A 14,515-nucleotide genomic window follows, 5' to 3' on the forward strand; every position below is an offset into this window, starting at 1 on the left:
TTATAATGTTTTCTTGACTTCTTGGACCCTTGCTTATAAATCAAATATTTTCTATCATGGTCATGAGACTACTGCTGCTGCTGCTGCTAAGTCGCTCCAGTCCTGTCCAACTCTGTGAGACCCCATAGATGGCAGCCCACCAGGCTCCCCCATCCCTGGGATTCTCCAGGCAAGAACACTAGAGTGGGTTGCCATTTCCTTCTCCAATGCATGAAAGTGAAAAGTGAAAGTGAAGTTGATCAGTCATGTCCGACTCTTAGTGACCCCATGGACTGCAGCCTACTAGGCTCCTCCATCCATGGAATTTTCCAGGCAAGAGTACTGGAGTGGGGTGCCATTGCCTTCTGGACGTGAGACTACACTAGTTTTAAAACTCAATCCAATTACTGGGTTTATGGCCAATTATGTATGTCTAGTACTTCTAGGTTACCTTGGTGGATTTCCCCCCTCCAAAGCTCTGATTGGACTGCTCCTAGGAAATTTATTTTAGAAGACAGTTCAGTCCTATTCTGTCTACTCATGATATTACTAGATGGCCTCCTCTCACCTGGGCAATTAATAATATCTGCTCTGACCTTGGCCATAGATTTAAGTTTTCTCTTAGGGTCACTCAAAGTCAATCAGAGCAACAAGCTAAGTCTCAATCAAAAACTGTAACCTCTCATCTACTAAAAGGAAAACACTCACAACTATGGGATGAATCTACATAGTTAACACAAGGCTATGGTCATTTAAAAGCTCTTCTATGTTGGAAACAATTAAATCATACTAAGAATGATCAAGTTAGTAACATTATGAAACAAGGCTGGTGCCTTATTACCTTAGAGTCAGTGATTGGTACAGAACTGACAAGGTCAGGTGATCAGGGATTCACTGGATTGCATCTAATGGAACTTGGTGGATTGTGGTACTAATTTATGGCCTTGGCTTCTACTGGGATAGATAGGAAGGTGTAGTCTGGGATTCCCCTGAACTCAAGGTTATATACAAAACAAATTAGAGGTAACCCCAGCCAATCTACCATTGATACGAGTCTGATGATTCAAGAGATCTGTATTTTACTGGTATGACCATTTAGCAGCTATTTTTTGTGACTTCAATAGCATTGGAAAATGTAATTGACCACATTGAAGCCTTAACAACTTTCACTCAACAAGCTTTAAATAACAGTAACCAGGCTATTAGCCTACTGAACTCTGAGGTCTCTATGATAAGGAAGGCAATGCTACAAAACTGCATGGCCCTTGACATCCTTACAGCATCTTAGGGAGGCACCTGTGCCATAATTCAAACTGAATGCTGTGTTTTCATACCTGATGAATCTTCTAATGTAACACATTTGATGAACCACACGAAAAATCAGATTTCTGCCTTGAGTGACCCATTCCCTAGTCTTGATCATCTTTTAAAAAAACTGGTTTGCTATGGGAGGCTCATGACTGAAACATTTACTTATAATTCCACTAATGTTATTAATTATATTATTTGTATCTTGCCTGTTTTACAAGATAATATATATACTGATTCTTGTATTACCAAGAGTATGATTGAGCCTCCAATAAAAATGATGATGACTAGACTTGAAGCAGTCGATCAAATGTTTAGCCCAATATGCAATCAATGATTCTAACAGTGTAACTTTAGATATGGGAGGATGTAATGAGAGGGAATATTTTCCTGAACCATAACTAGAAGACAGGTGTCCAGAGATCTTTGACTATTAAAACCTAGTCAAGTAATAGCACATTGAGTGACCTGTCAGCAAAATCTCGAGAACTAGGAATGAGCCTTGCTAGCAATGTGGGACAAAATGGTCATGAAATGCCTTCCAAAGTATGGTCGAATTTATTACCATGAGGAGGCCTTATCAACTACAAATTAGCATTTGCCAGTCAACTACAAATTGGCACTTGCCAAGAGCATTCACCATCAACTGAACAACAAGAAGGATATTTGCCATCTGCCTGTGCTGTTATAGCTGCTGACCTTTGACACTCCCTGAAGGGAATTCAGGGTGGAGAGTGAGGCACTCTATCCTCCAGGAAAACTGGTGGTATAAGTCTCTATAGATAGATACTTTCAGGAACTGGTTTCAAGATGCCAATCTTTGCATCTCCTCTTATCTAGAAAAGCACTAAATCCCTTCATGAAGACACCAGCTCCTCCTGACTAGCAGAAAACCTTTTGCAAAATGAGTGCTTGATTGCACTGAACTCCCCCTTCAGCAAAATGTTACATATTTACCTTCCCTCTCTGCCTCACTGGAGAAGTCTCTCAGAGCTATCTGAGGTGCTGACTCCCTGTCTGCAGTCCTCATTGTGCCCCAAATAAAACTTAACTGGCAACTCTCACAAGAGCATCTTTTTTAGTCAACAGAAACCTGCGAAGAGATCCATGGACACATTACAGTAAAAATAATGAAAGTCAAAAAAAAAAGGGAAAATCTTGAAAGTTCAGTTCAGTACAGTTGCTCGGTTGAGTCCAACTCTTTGTGACCCCATGAACTGCAGCAGGCCAAGCCTCCCTGTACATCAGCAACTCGCACAGTTTACTCAAACTCAGATCCATTGAGTCGGTGATGCCATCCAACCATCTCATCCTCTGTCGTCCCCTTCTCCTCCTGCCTTCAATCTTTCACAACATCGCTGGGTCTTTTCAAACGAGCCAGTTCTTTTCATCAGGTGGCCAAAGTATTGGAGTTTAAGCCTCAATATTAGTCCTTCCAATGAATACCCAGGACTGATCTCCTTTAGGATGGACTGGTTGGATCTCATCTCAGTCCAAGGGACTCTCAAGAGTCTTCTCCAACACCACAGCTCAAAAGCATCAATTTTTCTGCACTCGGCTTTTTTTATAGTCCAACTCTCACATCCATACATTACTACTGGAAAAACCATAGCCTTGACTACATGGACCTTTGTTGGCAAAGTAATGTCTCTGCTGTTTAATATGCTGTGTAGGTTGGTCACAACTCTCCTTCCAAGGAGTAAGTGTCTTTTAATTTCACGGCTGCAGTCACCATCTGCAGTGATTTTGGAGCCCCCCAAAAAATAAAGTCTGACACTGTTTCCCCATCTATTTACCAAGAAGTGATGGGATCTGATGCCATGATCTTAGTTTTATGAATGTTGAGCTTTAAGCCAACTTTTTCACTCTCCCCTTTCACTTTCATCAAGAGGCTCTTTAGTTCCTCTTCACTTTCTGCCATAAGGGTGGTGTCATCTGCATATCTGAGGTTATTGATATTTCTCCTGGCAATCTTGATTCCAGCTTGTACTTCCTCCAGTCCAGTGTTTCTCATGATGTACTCTGCATATAAGTTAAATAAACAGGGTGTGACAACATACAGCCTTGACATACTCCTTTTCCTATTTGGAATCAGTCTGTTATTCCATATCCAGTTCTAACCGTTGCTTCCTGACCTGCCTACAGGTTTCTCAAAGGCAGGTCAGGTGGTCTGGTATTCACATATTTTTCAGAATGTTCCACAGTTTGTTGTGATCCACATAGTCAAAGGCTTTGGCATAGTCAATAAAGCAGAAATAGATGTTTTTCTGGAACTTTCTTGCTTTTTCAATGATCCAGAGGATGCTGGCAATTTGATCTCTGTTTCCTCTGCCTTTTCTAAATACAGCTTGAACAACTGGAAGTTCACGGTCCATGTACTGTTGAAGCCTGGCTTGGAGAATTTTGAGCATTACTTTACTAGTCCTGTGACCACTGCTGAGTTTTCCAAATTTGCTGATATATTGAGCACAGCACTTTCACAGCATCTTTTAGGATTTGAAATAGCGCAATTGGAATTCCATCACCTCCACTAGCTTTGCTCAAAGTGCTGCTTTCTAAGGCCCACTTGACTTCACATTCCAGGATGTCTGGCTCTCTGTGAGTGATCACACCATTGTGATTATCTGGGTCATGAATATCCTTTTTGTACAGTTCTTCTGTGTATTCTTGCCACCTCTTCTTAATATCTTCTGCTTCTGTTAGGTCCATACGATTTCTGTCCTTTATTGAGCCCATCTTTGCATGAAATGTTCCCTTGGAATCTCCAATTTTCTTGAAGAGATCTCCGGTCTTTCCCATTCTGTTGTTTTCCTCTATTTCTTTCCATTGATCACTGAGGAAGGCTTTTTTGTCTTTCTTTGCTATTCTTTGGAACTCTGCATTCAAATGGGTATATCTTTCCTCTTCTCCTTTGCTTTTCACTTCTCTTCTTTTCACAGCTATTTTTAAGGCCTCCCCAGGCAGCCATTTTGCTTTTTTGCATTTCTTTTCCATGAGGATGGTCTTGCTCCCTGTGTCCTGTCCAATGTCACAAACCTCCATCCATAGTTCATCAGGCACTCTATCAGATCTAGTCCCTTAAATCTATTTCTCACTTCCACTGTATAATCATAAGGGATTTGATTTAGGTCATACCTGAATGGTCTAGTGGTTTTCCCCACTTTCTTCAATTTAAGTCTGAATTTGGCAATAAGGAGTTCATGATCTGAGCCACAGTCAGCCCCCATTCTTGTTTTTGCTGACTGTATAGAGCTTCTCCATCTTTGGCTGCAAAGAATATAATCAGTCTGATTTCAGTGTTGAACATCTGGTGATGTCCGTGTGTAGAGTCTTCTCTTGTGTTATTGGAAGAGGGTGTTTGCTATGACCAGTGCTTTCTCTTGGCAAGACTCTATTAGCCTTGCCCTGCTTCATTCTGTACTCCAAGGCCAAATTTTCCTGTTACTCCAGGTGTTTCTTGACTTCCTACTTTCGCATTCCAGGTCCTATAATGAAAAGGACATCTTTTTTTGGTGTTAGTTCTAGAAATCTTGTAGGTCTTCACAGAAGCATTCAACTTCAGCTTCTTCAGCATTACTGGTTGGGGCACAGACTTGGATAACCATGATATTGCATGGTTTGCCTTGGAAACAAACAGAGATCATTCTGTCGTTTTTGAGATTGTGGCCAAGCACTGCATTTTGAACTCTTTGTTGACTATGATGGCTACTCCACTTCTTCTAAGGGATTCTTGCCCACTGTAGTAAATATAATAGTCATCTGAGTTAAATTCACCCATTCCATTCCATTTTAGTTCGCTGATTCCTAAAATGTCATTGTTCACTCTTGCCATCTCCTGTGTGACCACTTGCAATTTGCCTTGATTGACGGACCTGACGTTCCAGTTTCCTATGCAATACTGCTCTTTGCAGCATCAGACCTTGCTTTCATCACCAGTCACATCCACAACTGGGTATTGTTTTTGCTTTGGCTTCATCTCTTCATTCTTTCTGGAGTTATTTCTCCACTGATCTCCAGTAGCATACTGGGCACTTACTGACCTGGGGAGTTCATCTTTCAGTGTCCTATCTTTTTGCCTTTTCACACTGTTCATGGGGTTCTCAAGGAAAGAATACTGAAGTGGTTTGCCATTCCCTTCTCCAATGGACCACATTTTGTCAGAACTCTCCACCATGACCCGTCGATCTTGGGTGGCCCTACATGGCATGGCTCATTGTATCATTACACTATATAAATGTACATTTTTTCTATTTTCTTCTTTGTACTGATTTAAAAAGCAATCATATAAAAGTATTTATATAATGTTTGGTTGATCCTATAACATAGAGAGATGCAATACACTTGCCAATAACAGCACAAAGGAAATGGGTGGCAGCACAGCTGTATTGGGCTAAGGAATGAATCCTGATGGTAACTCAAACACAACAGAACAAATGAAAGGAACCAGAAATGATAAATATGAAGCTTAAAGTAACAAAAGCCATAAATATTTATTTACCCTCCTTTCTTATATTAACTTCTTTAAAAGTCATAAAATTATATAAAGTCATAATTATGACAATATATTGTTAGGACTGTAACATTTATAAATGTAATATATAAAGAAGTAAAGCAACAAAGTGGGGGAAGAAACCAGAACTATGCAAAAGTAATGTTTCTATAACTCACTAGAATTAAGTTATAAAATTCTTAGAAGAAAACATAGGATAAATCTTCATTACCTCAGATTTGGCAATGGATTTTTAGCTATAACACCAAAAGTATGACCAATAAAAGAAAAAAATTGATAAATTTGACTTCAACAAAATGAAAAACGTCTGTGCTTCAAAGGACACCATCAAGGACAAAAAAGACAATCCACACAATGAGAGAAAATATTTATAAGTCATATATCTGATAAGGGACTTGAATCTAGAATAAGGACTCTCATATCTCAATAATAAACAGAACAATAATTCAATTAAACATTGGGTAAAGGACCTGAATTGACATTTCTCCAAAGAATACATACAAATGGCCAATAATCACATGGATAGTTGCTCAACATCTTTAGTTACCAAAAAAATACAAATCAATACCACGAGGAGACATGACTTCACACCCACCAACATGGCTAGACAAAAAAGATAACAACTAACAGCTAGGATATAGAAAAACTGGTACCCTCAGACACTTCTGACAGTAATGTAAAATGCTGTAGTCACTCTGAAAACCAGTTTGGCAGTTTCATAAAGAATTAAACATAGAGTTACTATATGACCCAACAATTCTACTCTTATGTATACACCCAAGAGAAATGAAAATGTTATGTCCATATAAAACTTGTTTTATGTGGGCAAACTGTTACTAGATTTATCATGGTGCTCATTTTATAAGGTATGCAAATGTCAAATAATTATGTTAGACACCTAAAACCAGCATAATGTTGTATGCCAATTATATTCAATAAAAAATAGTTAAATAAAAAAAAACTTGTACATGAATGTTAAGCACCATTATTCATTACAGGCAAAAGATGGAAACAACCTGAATGACTATCAACTGATGAATGAATAATCTTACATCCGTATCATCAAATATTATTCAGCTCTAAAAATAAATGAAGTATTTAATGCATGCCATAACATGGATGAATCTTGAAAACATAATGCTATGAAGCCAGTCTCAAGACCAAATATTAAATGATTACATTTATGTGAAATGTCCAGAACGGACAAATCTATAGATACTGAACATAGATTAATGGTTGTATAAGTCTGGTGGGGAAGGGGGAATGACGGTGATAGCCAAAAGGTTTCTTTCTGAGGTAACGAAAATGCAAAACTGACTATGGTGATGGTGGTATGTATTGCTGAATATACTAAAACCCATTGAATATAATAAATCCATTGAACTGTACACTTTAAGTGGGTAACTTTTAGATATGTGAACTAATCCCAATAAAGATGTTTTTAAAAATGAAGAAAGTACATTATCAGTGTCAGGATCAAGAGTTAAGAACTCATTAAACATAGATTTAAAAGGCATTATGGATTACGTATATGATGCCTCAATTTCTACCATATCAATATTAATGAAATAAATCCAAAATTCTGTCATTCAAAACTTGTAAGTCTTTTTAATATGAATTAGTGTAACAGAGAGGCAACTGTATAATAATCATTATAATTTAGGTCTTATCATATAAAAAATTTCCATTTTAAGAAAAAACTTTTTCTTAATAAATAAACTCAAATAAATAATAATAAACTCAAAATGGATTAAATACCTAAATGTAAGGCCAGACACTCTAAAACTCTTATATTAGAGGACAGGATAGCCAGAACACTCTGACATAAATCACAACAAGATCTTTTTTGATACGCTTCCTAGAGTAATGAAAATAAAAACAAAAATTAACAAATGAAGCGAAGCCAAGTTACTCAGTCGTGTCAGACTCTTTGTGACCCCGTGGACTGTAGCTTACCAGGCTCCTCAATCCACGGAATTCTCCAGGCAAGAATACTGGAGTGGGTTGCCATTTCCTTCTCCAGGGGATCTTCCCAACCCAGGGATCAAACCTGGGTCTCCCGCGTTGCATGAAGACGCTTTACAATCAGAGACACCAAACGGGACCTAGTTAAAAGCTTTTTGCACAGGAACAGAAACCATGAACAAACAAAAGGACAACTCACAGAATGGGATGCGACAGACAAGGAATTAATCTCCAAAATATACAAACAGCTCATGCAGCTCAATAGAAAAAAAATGCAAATATGGGTGCAAGACCTAAATAGACATTTCTCCAAAGAAGACATACAGATGGCCAAGAGGCACATGAAAAAATGTTCAACATCACTAATTATTAGAGAAATGCAGAATCAAAACTACAATGAGGCATCACCTCACATCAGTCAGAATGGCCATCATCAAAAGATCTACAAACAATAAATGTTGGAGAGGGCTTCCCTTGTGGTACAGTGGATCAGAGTCTGCCTGCCAATGCAGGAGACCCGAGTTCAATCCCTTGCCTGGGAAGATTCCACATGCGGTGGAGCAACCAACTCCATGCACCACAACTACTGAGCCCACGCTCTAGAGCCTGCAAACCCACACCACAAATACTGAAGCCTGTATGCTCTGGGGTCCATGAGCCACAACTACTGAGTCCACATGCCACAACTACTGAAGCCCTTGCACATAGAGTCTGTGCTCTGCAGCAAGAGAAGCCACTGCAGGGAGAAGCCACTGCAACAAAGAGTAGCCCCCACTCACCACAACTAGAGAAAGCCTGCATGCAGCAACAAAGACCCAGCTCAACCAAAAATTAATTAATTTTAATTAACTAACTGGGAATGTAAATTGTTACAGCTGCTGTGGCAAACAGTATGGAGGTTCCTTAACTAAAAATAGAGCTACTATATGACCCTTCAATCCTGCTCCTGGGCAAATATTCAGGAAAAAACATAATTCAAAAAGATACATGTACCCCAATATTCATTACAGCACTATTTACAATAGCCAGGACATGGAAGCAACCTAAAGGTCCATCAACAAAGGAATGAATAAAGAAGATGTGGTACAAAAATACAAGGGACTATTATTCATCCATAAAAAAGAACAAAATAATGCCATTTGCAGCAACATGGATAGACCTAGACACTGTCATACTGAGTGTAGGAAGTCAGAGAAAGACAAATATCATGTGATACTGTTTACATATGGAATCTAAAAAAAAAATAGTATAAATGAACCTATTTACGAAAAGGAAATAAGAGTCACAGATGTAGAAAGCAAACTTATGGTTACTAGGGGAGAAGGAGGTAGGCATAAACTGGGAGATTGGGACTGACATGTACAAACTGCTATATTTAAAATGGATAACCAACAAGGACCTACTGTATAGCACAGGGAACTCTGCTCAGTGTTATATGGCAGACCGGATAGGAAGTGAATTTGGGGAAGAAGGGATACATATTTGTATGGCTGAATCCCTTTGCTGTCCACTTGAAACTATCACAACATTGTTAATCAGCTATACTTCAATATAAAATAAAAAGCTTTAAAAAATAAAATAAAAAACTAATAACATATTATATAGTACAGGGAACTCTACTCAATATTGTAATGATCTATATGGGAATAGAATCTAAAAAATAATAGATATATGTATATGTATAACTGATTCACTTTGTTGTACTAACACAACATTGTAAATCAACTATACTTCAATAAAAAATTATTTTTAAAAAATGAAGAAAGTATCAGTGTCAGGATCCAGAGTCAAGGACTCGTTAAACAGGAAAAAAGGCACTATGGATTAAGTATATGATGCTTCAATTTCTAACATATCAATATTAATGAAATAAATATAAAATTCTGTCATTCAAAATTCTTAAGTTCTTTAATACTAATTAGTATAGTAGAGAGGCAAGTGTATAATAATCATTATAATTTAGGTCTTTTCATATGAAATCTTCCCATTTTAGGAAAAAACTTTTAAGCATTTCCCTCTATGAATTATAGATTAGACAACTGTCTAGTATAATTATTAGATAATGGGTTTCCCAGGTGGCTCAGTGGTAAAGAATCTGCCTGCCAAGCAGGAGATGCAGGTTTGATCCCTGGGTCAGAAAGATCCCCTGGTAAAGGAAACAGCAACCCACTCCAGTATTCTTGCCTGGAGAATTCCATGGACAGAGGAGCTTTGTGGGCTACAGTCCATGGGACTGAAAGAGCTGGACACAATTCAGTGACTAAACAACAATTATTAGATAAGTATCTTTATAATTCAACACACATTCACTGTGTGATTAGTGTCTGTCACAGTCTTAATTACCCTTATGTAAATATCTAACACACAAAAGGCAATAAACAAATGAAAGGCCTTAATGGCTGTCATTTATCTATACTAGAACTTAGTCTCCTCATCTGCAAAATTAGAAGGCCTGGATATGATCTTTTCTAAAGTAGTACCATTCAATAGAAATTTCTACAATAATGGAAACGTTCCATATCTATATGGCTATTCAGCCTTTAAAATGTAACTAACACAACAGAGGAATTAGATTTTTAATTTAAACAGCCACATGAAGCTAGCAACTACCACACTATACAGCACAGCTCTAAGGCATATTCCTGTGTGAAAAACACGTTTCCCAATACATCACTGTAACCACATACAGGTGGGAATATCTATGTATGTGCACGGCTCGGCTTAAAAAAAAAAAAAAGAGCTCCCATATGATCTAGCAATTCCATTTCTGGGAATATATACAAAGGAAATGTAAACACTAACTCTAAAAATATCTGTACCCCCATGTTCACAATAGCATCACTTACAATAGCCAAGACATGGAAAAAACCTAAGTGTTCATCAATGGATGAATGGACAAAGCTATGAGATCATGCATGCATGCGTGCTAAGTCACTTCAGTCATGTCCGAAGCTTTGAGACCCTATGGACTGTAGCCTGCCAGGTTCCTCTGTCCATGGGATTCTCCAGGCAAGAACACTGGAGTGGGTTGCCATGAACTCCTCCAGGGGATCTTCCCCACCCAAGGATCAAACCCGCATCTCTTAAGTCTTCTGCACTGGCAGGTGGGTTCTTTACCACTAGCACCACCTACTAAGCCCCAGGAATGACACACATACACTCATAAAACAATACTTCCCTAAATACATATAAAGCATTGCTATTTTTCTTTCCTATTCTACTAAATTTCATTTTTTTTTATTAGTTGGAGGCTAATTACTTTACATCATTACAGTAGTTTTTGTTATACATTGAAATGAATTAGCCATGGATTTACATGTATTCCCCATCCCAGTCCCCCCTCCCACCTCCCTCTCCACCCGATCCCTCTGGGTCTTCCCAGTGCACCAGGCCAGAGCACTTGTCTCATGTACCCAACCTGGGCTGGTTATCTGTTTCACCCTAGATAATATACATGTTTCAATGCTGTTCTCTTGAAACATCCCACCCTCGCCTTCTCCCAGAGTCCACAAGTCTGTTCTATACATCTGAGTCTCTTTTTCTGTTTTGCATATAGGGTTATCGTTACCATCTTTCTAAAGTCCATATATATGTGTTAGTATATTGTAATGGTCTTTATCTTTCTGGCTTACTTCGTTCTGTATAATGGGCTCCAGTTTTATCCATCTCATTAGAACTGATTCAAATGAATTCTTTTTAATGGCTGAGTAATATTCCATGGTGTATATGTAACACAGCTTCCTCATCCATTCGTCTGCTGATGGGCATCTGGGTTGCTTCCATGTCCTGGCTATTATAAACAGTGCTGCGATGAACATTGGGGTGCACGTGTCTCTTTCAGATCTGGTTTCCTTGGTGTGTATGCCCAGAAGTGGGATTGCTGGGTCATATGGCAGTTCTATTTCCAGCTTTTTAAGAAATCTCCACACTGTTTTCCATAGTGGCTGTACTAATTTGCATTCCCACCAACAGTGTAAGAGGGTTCCCTTTTCTCCACACCCTCTCCAGCATTTATTGCTTGTAGACTTTTGGATAGCAGCCATTCTGACTGGCGTATAATGGTACCTCATTGTGGTTTTGATTTGCATTTCTCTGATAATGAGTGATGTTGAGCATCTTTTCATGTGTTTGTTAGCCATCTGTATGTCTTCCTTGGAGAAATGTCTGTTGAGTTCTTTGGCCCATTTTTTGATTGGGTCATTTATTTTTAAAAACAGTGCTGATCCAACCACTAATGATTTCATAACACAGCACTAAGGTTCCTTTCAGCTCTAAAATAAACTATACATACTAATGATTTGTTCTAAAATTATGCACTGTTTATTTTGTAATCTTAACCATAAGTAACTAATTAATCTGAAAATTTGCCTCAGGTTCTATCAGGGTCCACTTTAAAAGCCTTATAATCATCTCCCTGTTAAACCCACATTTTCAAAAAAAAAGAGACAAGAGTTCCATGCCTTTAAGAAGTAGAAAACAAAGGTAACATCTTTTCCTTGCTTTTTACACTTCAGAAATGGTAACCAAAGGAAATGGCAGGAAGTAGAGGAGAGTGGAGGAAATTGTGGGGATAGTATTCATGTAAAGAGAAAGCTAACTTTTTTATTGCCATTACTTCCTCTGAAACTCTTAATGACTTCTTACCCCTCATTCTTGGAGCCTGAAAGTCCTACAAATTTTATCTTAACTTCATATGGCTTATTAGGGGACAAGAGAATAAGACTGGTTCCCAAGAGATCATATGTTACAAATTTCAACTACAAAATGCTTTAAAAAAACTTTAATAAAAGGATCTGATTTGCTGCTCTAGCCCAATCTGCCATCTCCTGTCATGAATTCCTCACTAGTCTAAACTATAAGCAGTTCTACAAAAGGTTCATGCTCTCTCTTACCTGTGTGCCTTTGCACATGCTATTCCCTCTTTAACTAACTTCTAATTTTTCAGATCTTGGCTTCAATACTTCAGTTACTCAAGGCAATGTTCCCCACCTCAAGATTAGTTTTGATGCCTCTCACGTATATTCTTACAGTACTTTATACGTTCCCCATCATTGCTCCACTGTATTATAATTGCTTTAAATATTTATTGACAAAGAAAACTTAAGAGGTTGTTCATCATATAAAGCTGACAACATTTTAATGATTCAGATGAACAAGGGGTGCCATTTAAGCTTTTTGTCAATTATAGACAATAAAAAGATACACTGAAGTACCAGCATTATACAAATAACAATTTAAGTAACTATTCTGAAGTGAGAGATAATAATGAATACAAATATTAAGACGCACTGTAGCCACAGCTACATTTATCAGTTAAAGATAAGATTATGGCTTCCAAAATGACCTGTGTACACACAGGAACACTATTTTCAGATCAAAGTATAAAGATGTTTACATATAAACTTAGGGCGGTCTATATTTTGGAGACAGAGATAATTACCGTTTGAGCCTATCAAGGAGCACTGTCAGCAAGGGAGCTAACTGGAGCTAACTCAATTTGCCGCTGGTTTATAAGTAGCTAAATGGCAACCCACTCCAGTATTCTTTCCTGGAGAACCCCATAGACGGAGGAGCCTGGTAGGCTACAGTCAACGGGGTTGCAAAGAGTCGGACACGACTGAGCGACTTCACTTCACTTGTAATCTTCCAGCGCCCTCCAAATTGCTACTTCCCGCTGAGTAAAATCTCAACCATTGGCAAATTGGTCCCAAAGTCTTATTACTAACTTTAGGAAGTAACCCAGTTTTCCTTGCATTTAGAAAAGTAAGCTGTCTGGGAATGGTGTCTGAGTGTGTGTGTTAGTCGCTCAGTCGTGTCCGACTCTTGCGACCCAATGGATAGGGGCCCGCCAGGCTCCTCCATCCGTGGGATTGTCCCGGCAAGAATACTGGAGTGGGTAGCTATTTCACTTCTCCAGGGTATCTTCCCCATCCAGGAATTAAACCCTGGTCTCCCGCATTGCAGGCAGACTCTACCGTCTGAGGCACTAGGGAAGACTATGGTGGTGTCTACCCTACCTCTATAATTTCGAGGAAAAACTGGAAATTATGAGCGTCACCAGTGCTCCAGGTGCCCTCTGCCTGAAACCTTACGTCCCGTTCCCACTTACTGTACCCTAAAGATTTTCTTCACCCTCTCCTCAAATTTCTAACCCTAATTTCCTTCACTAATACTGCTCCAAACTAGCCCTGACAACCTTTCTTCTTTGCACAGTTTCTGACTCAAAGATACAAGAGCAATTTTTTACCTATAGGTCCCCTTGTCCTTCAGCCTACACATTCCAAGTGAAGGGCATCTCACCTGAGAGATTCCAGCAGTTCCTGAGCCGCGGAGCTGACGTGACCTCCACTGCGGACCTGGGCCCCGGAAAGAGACTAGAGGCCGAATCAGAATCACCCCGTGCCGGCGCTTTTCGAAAGCAGCCGCCGCAACTGCCCAGCGCCAAGAATGTATCGCGAGCAGCGCCATTTTAAGCGAGGAAAGAGGAACTGAAGAAGAGGATTGTGGGACGCTGGCGGTCGGAACTCGCGGCCTTAATCTTTCTCCTCCTCCCTCTCTCCCTCCCAGGCGGAGACCGGAAATAGCTTCTCTGTGAAGATTCAGCCACTTTAGCGTAACTGCTTCCCCCCGCCCTCCAACCCCGGCTGGTTTTCGAGTGTTTTTCTTACACAGCCGGGAATATCGGGATAACATTGTCTTTCTTAGCTTCGATATGTCAGGTAAAACACAGGATGCGCAGTTAAATTTGAGTTT

The 14,515-nt window shown here is 39.1% G+C and overlaps 1 protein-coding gene across 2 annotated transcripts in view; it reads right to left on the reverse strand.

Moving 5' to 3' along the window:
- Nucleotides 1–14,276, reverse strand: part of ABCB7 (ATP binding cassette subfamily B member 7) — a 139,685-nt gene extending 125,409 nt beyond the window's left edge. Inside the window, exon 1 of one of the 2 annotated variants that reach the window (XM_070461858.1) lies at nt 14,063–14,276. In XM_070461858.1, coding sequence (XP_070317959.1) covers nt 14,063–14,230 — 168 coding nt within the window. In that variant the 5' untranslated portion in view covers nt 14,231–14,276. The remainder of the gene's footprint in view (nt 1–14,062) is intronic. The other variant, XM_070461859.1, reaches the window with a different exon arrangement.
- Between the last annotated feature and the right edge of the window lie 239 nt (nt 14,277–14,515).

This window comes from Odocoileus virginianus, chromosome X (assembly GCF_023699985.2).
Source record: "Odocoileus virginianus isolate 20LAN1187 ecotype Illinois chromosome X, Ovbor_1.2, whole genome shotgun sequence".
Lineage (NCBI taxonomy): Eukaryota > Metazoa > Chordata > Mammalia > Artiodactyla > Cervidae > Odocoileus > Odocoileus virginianus.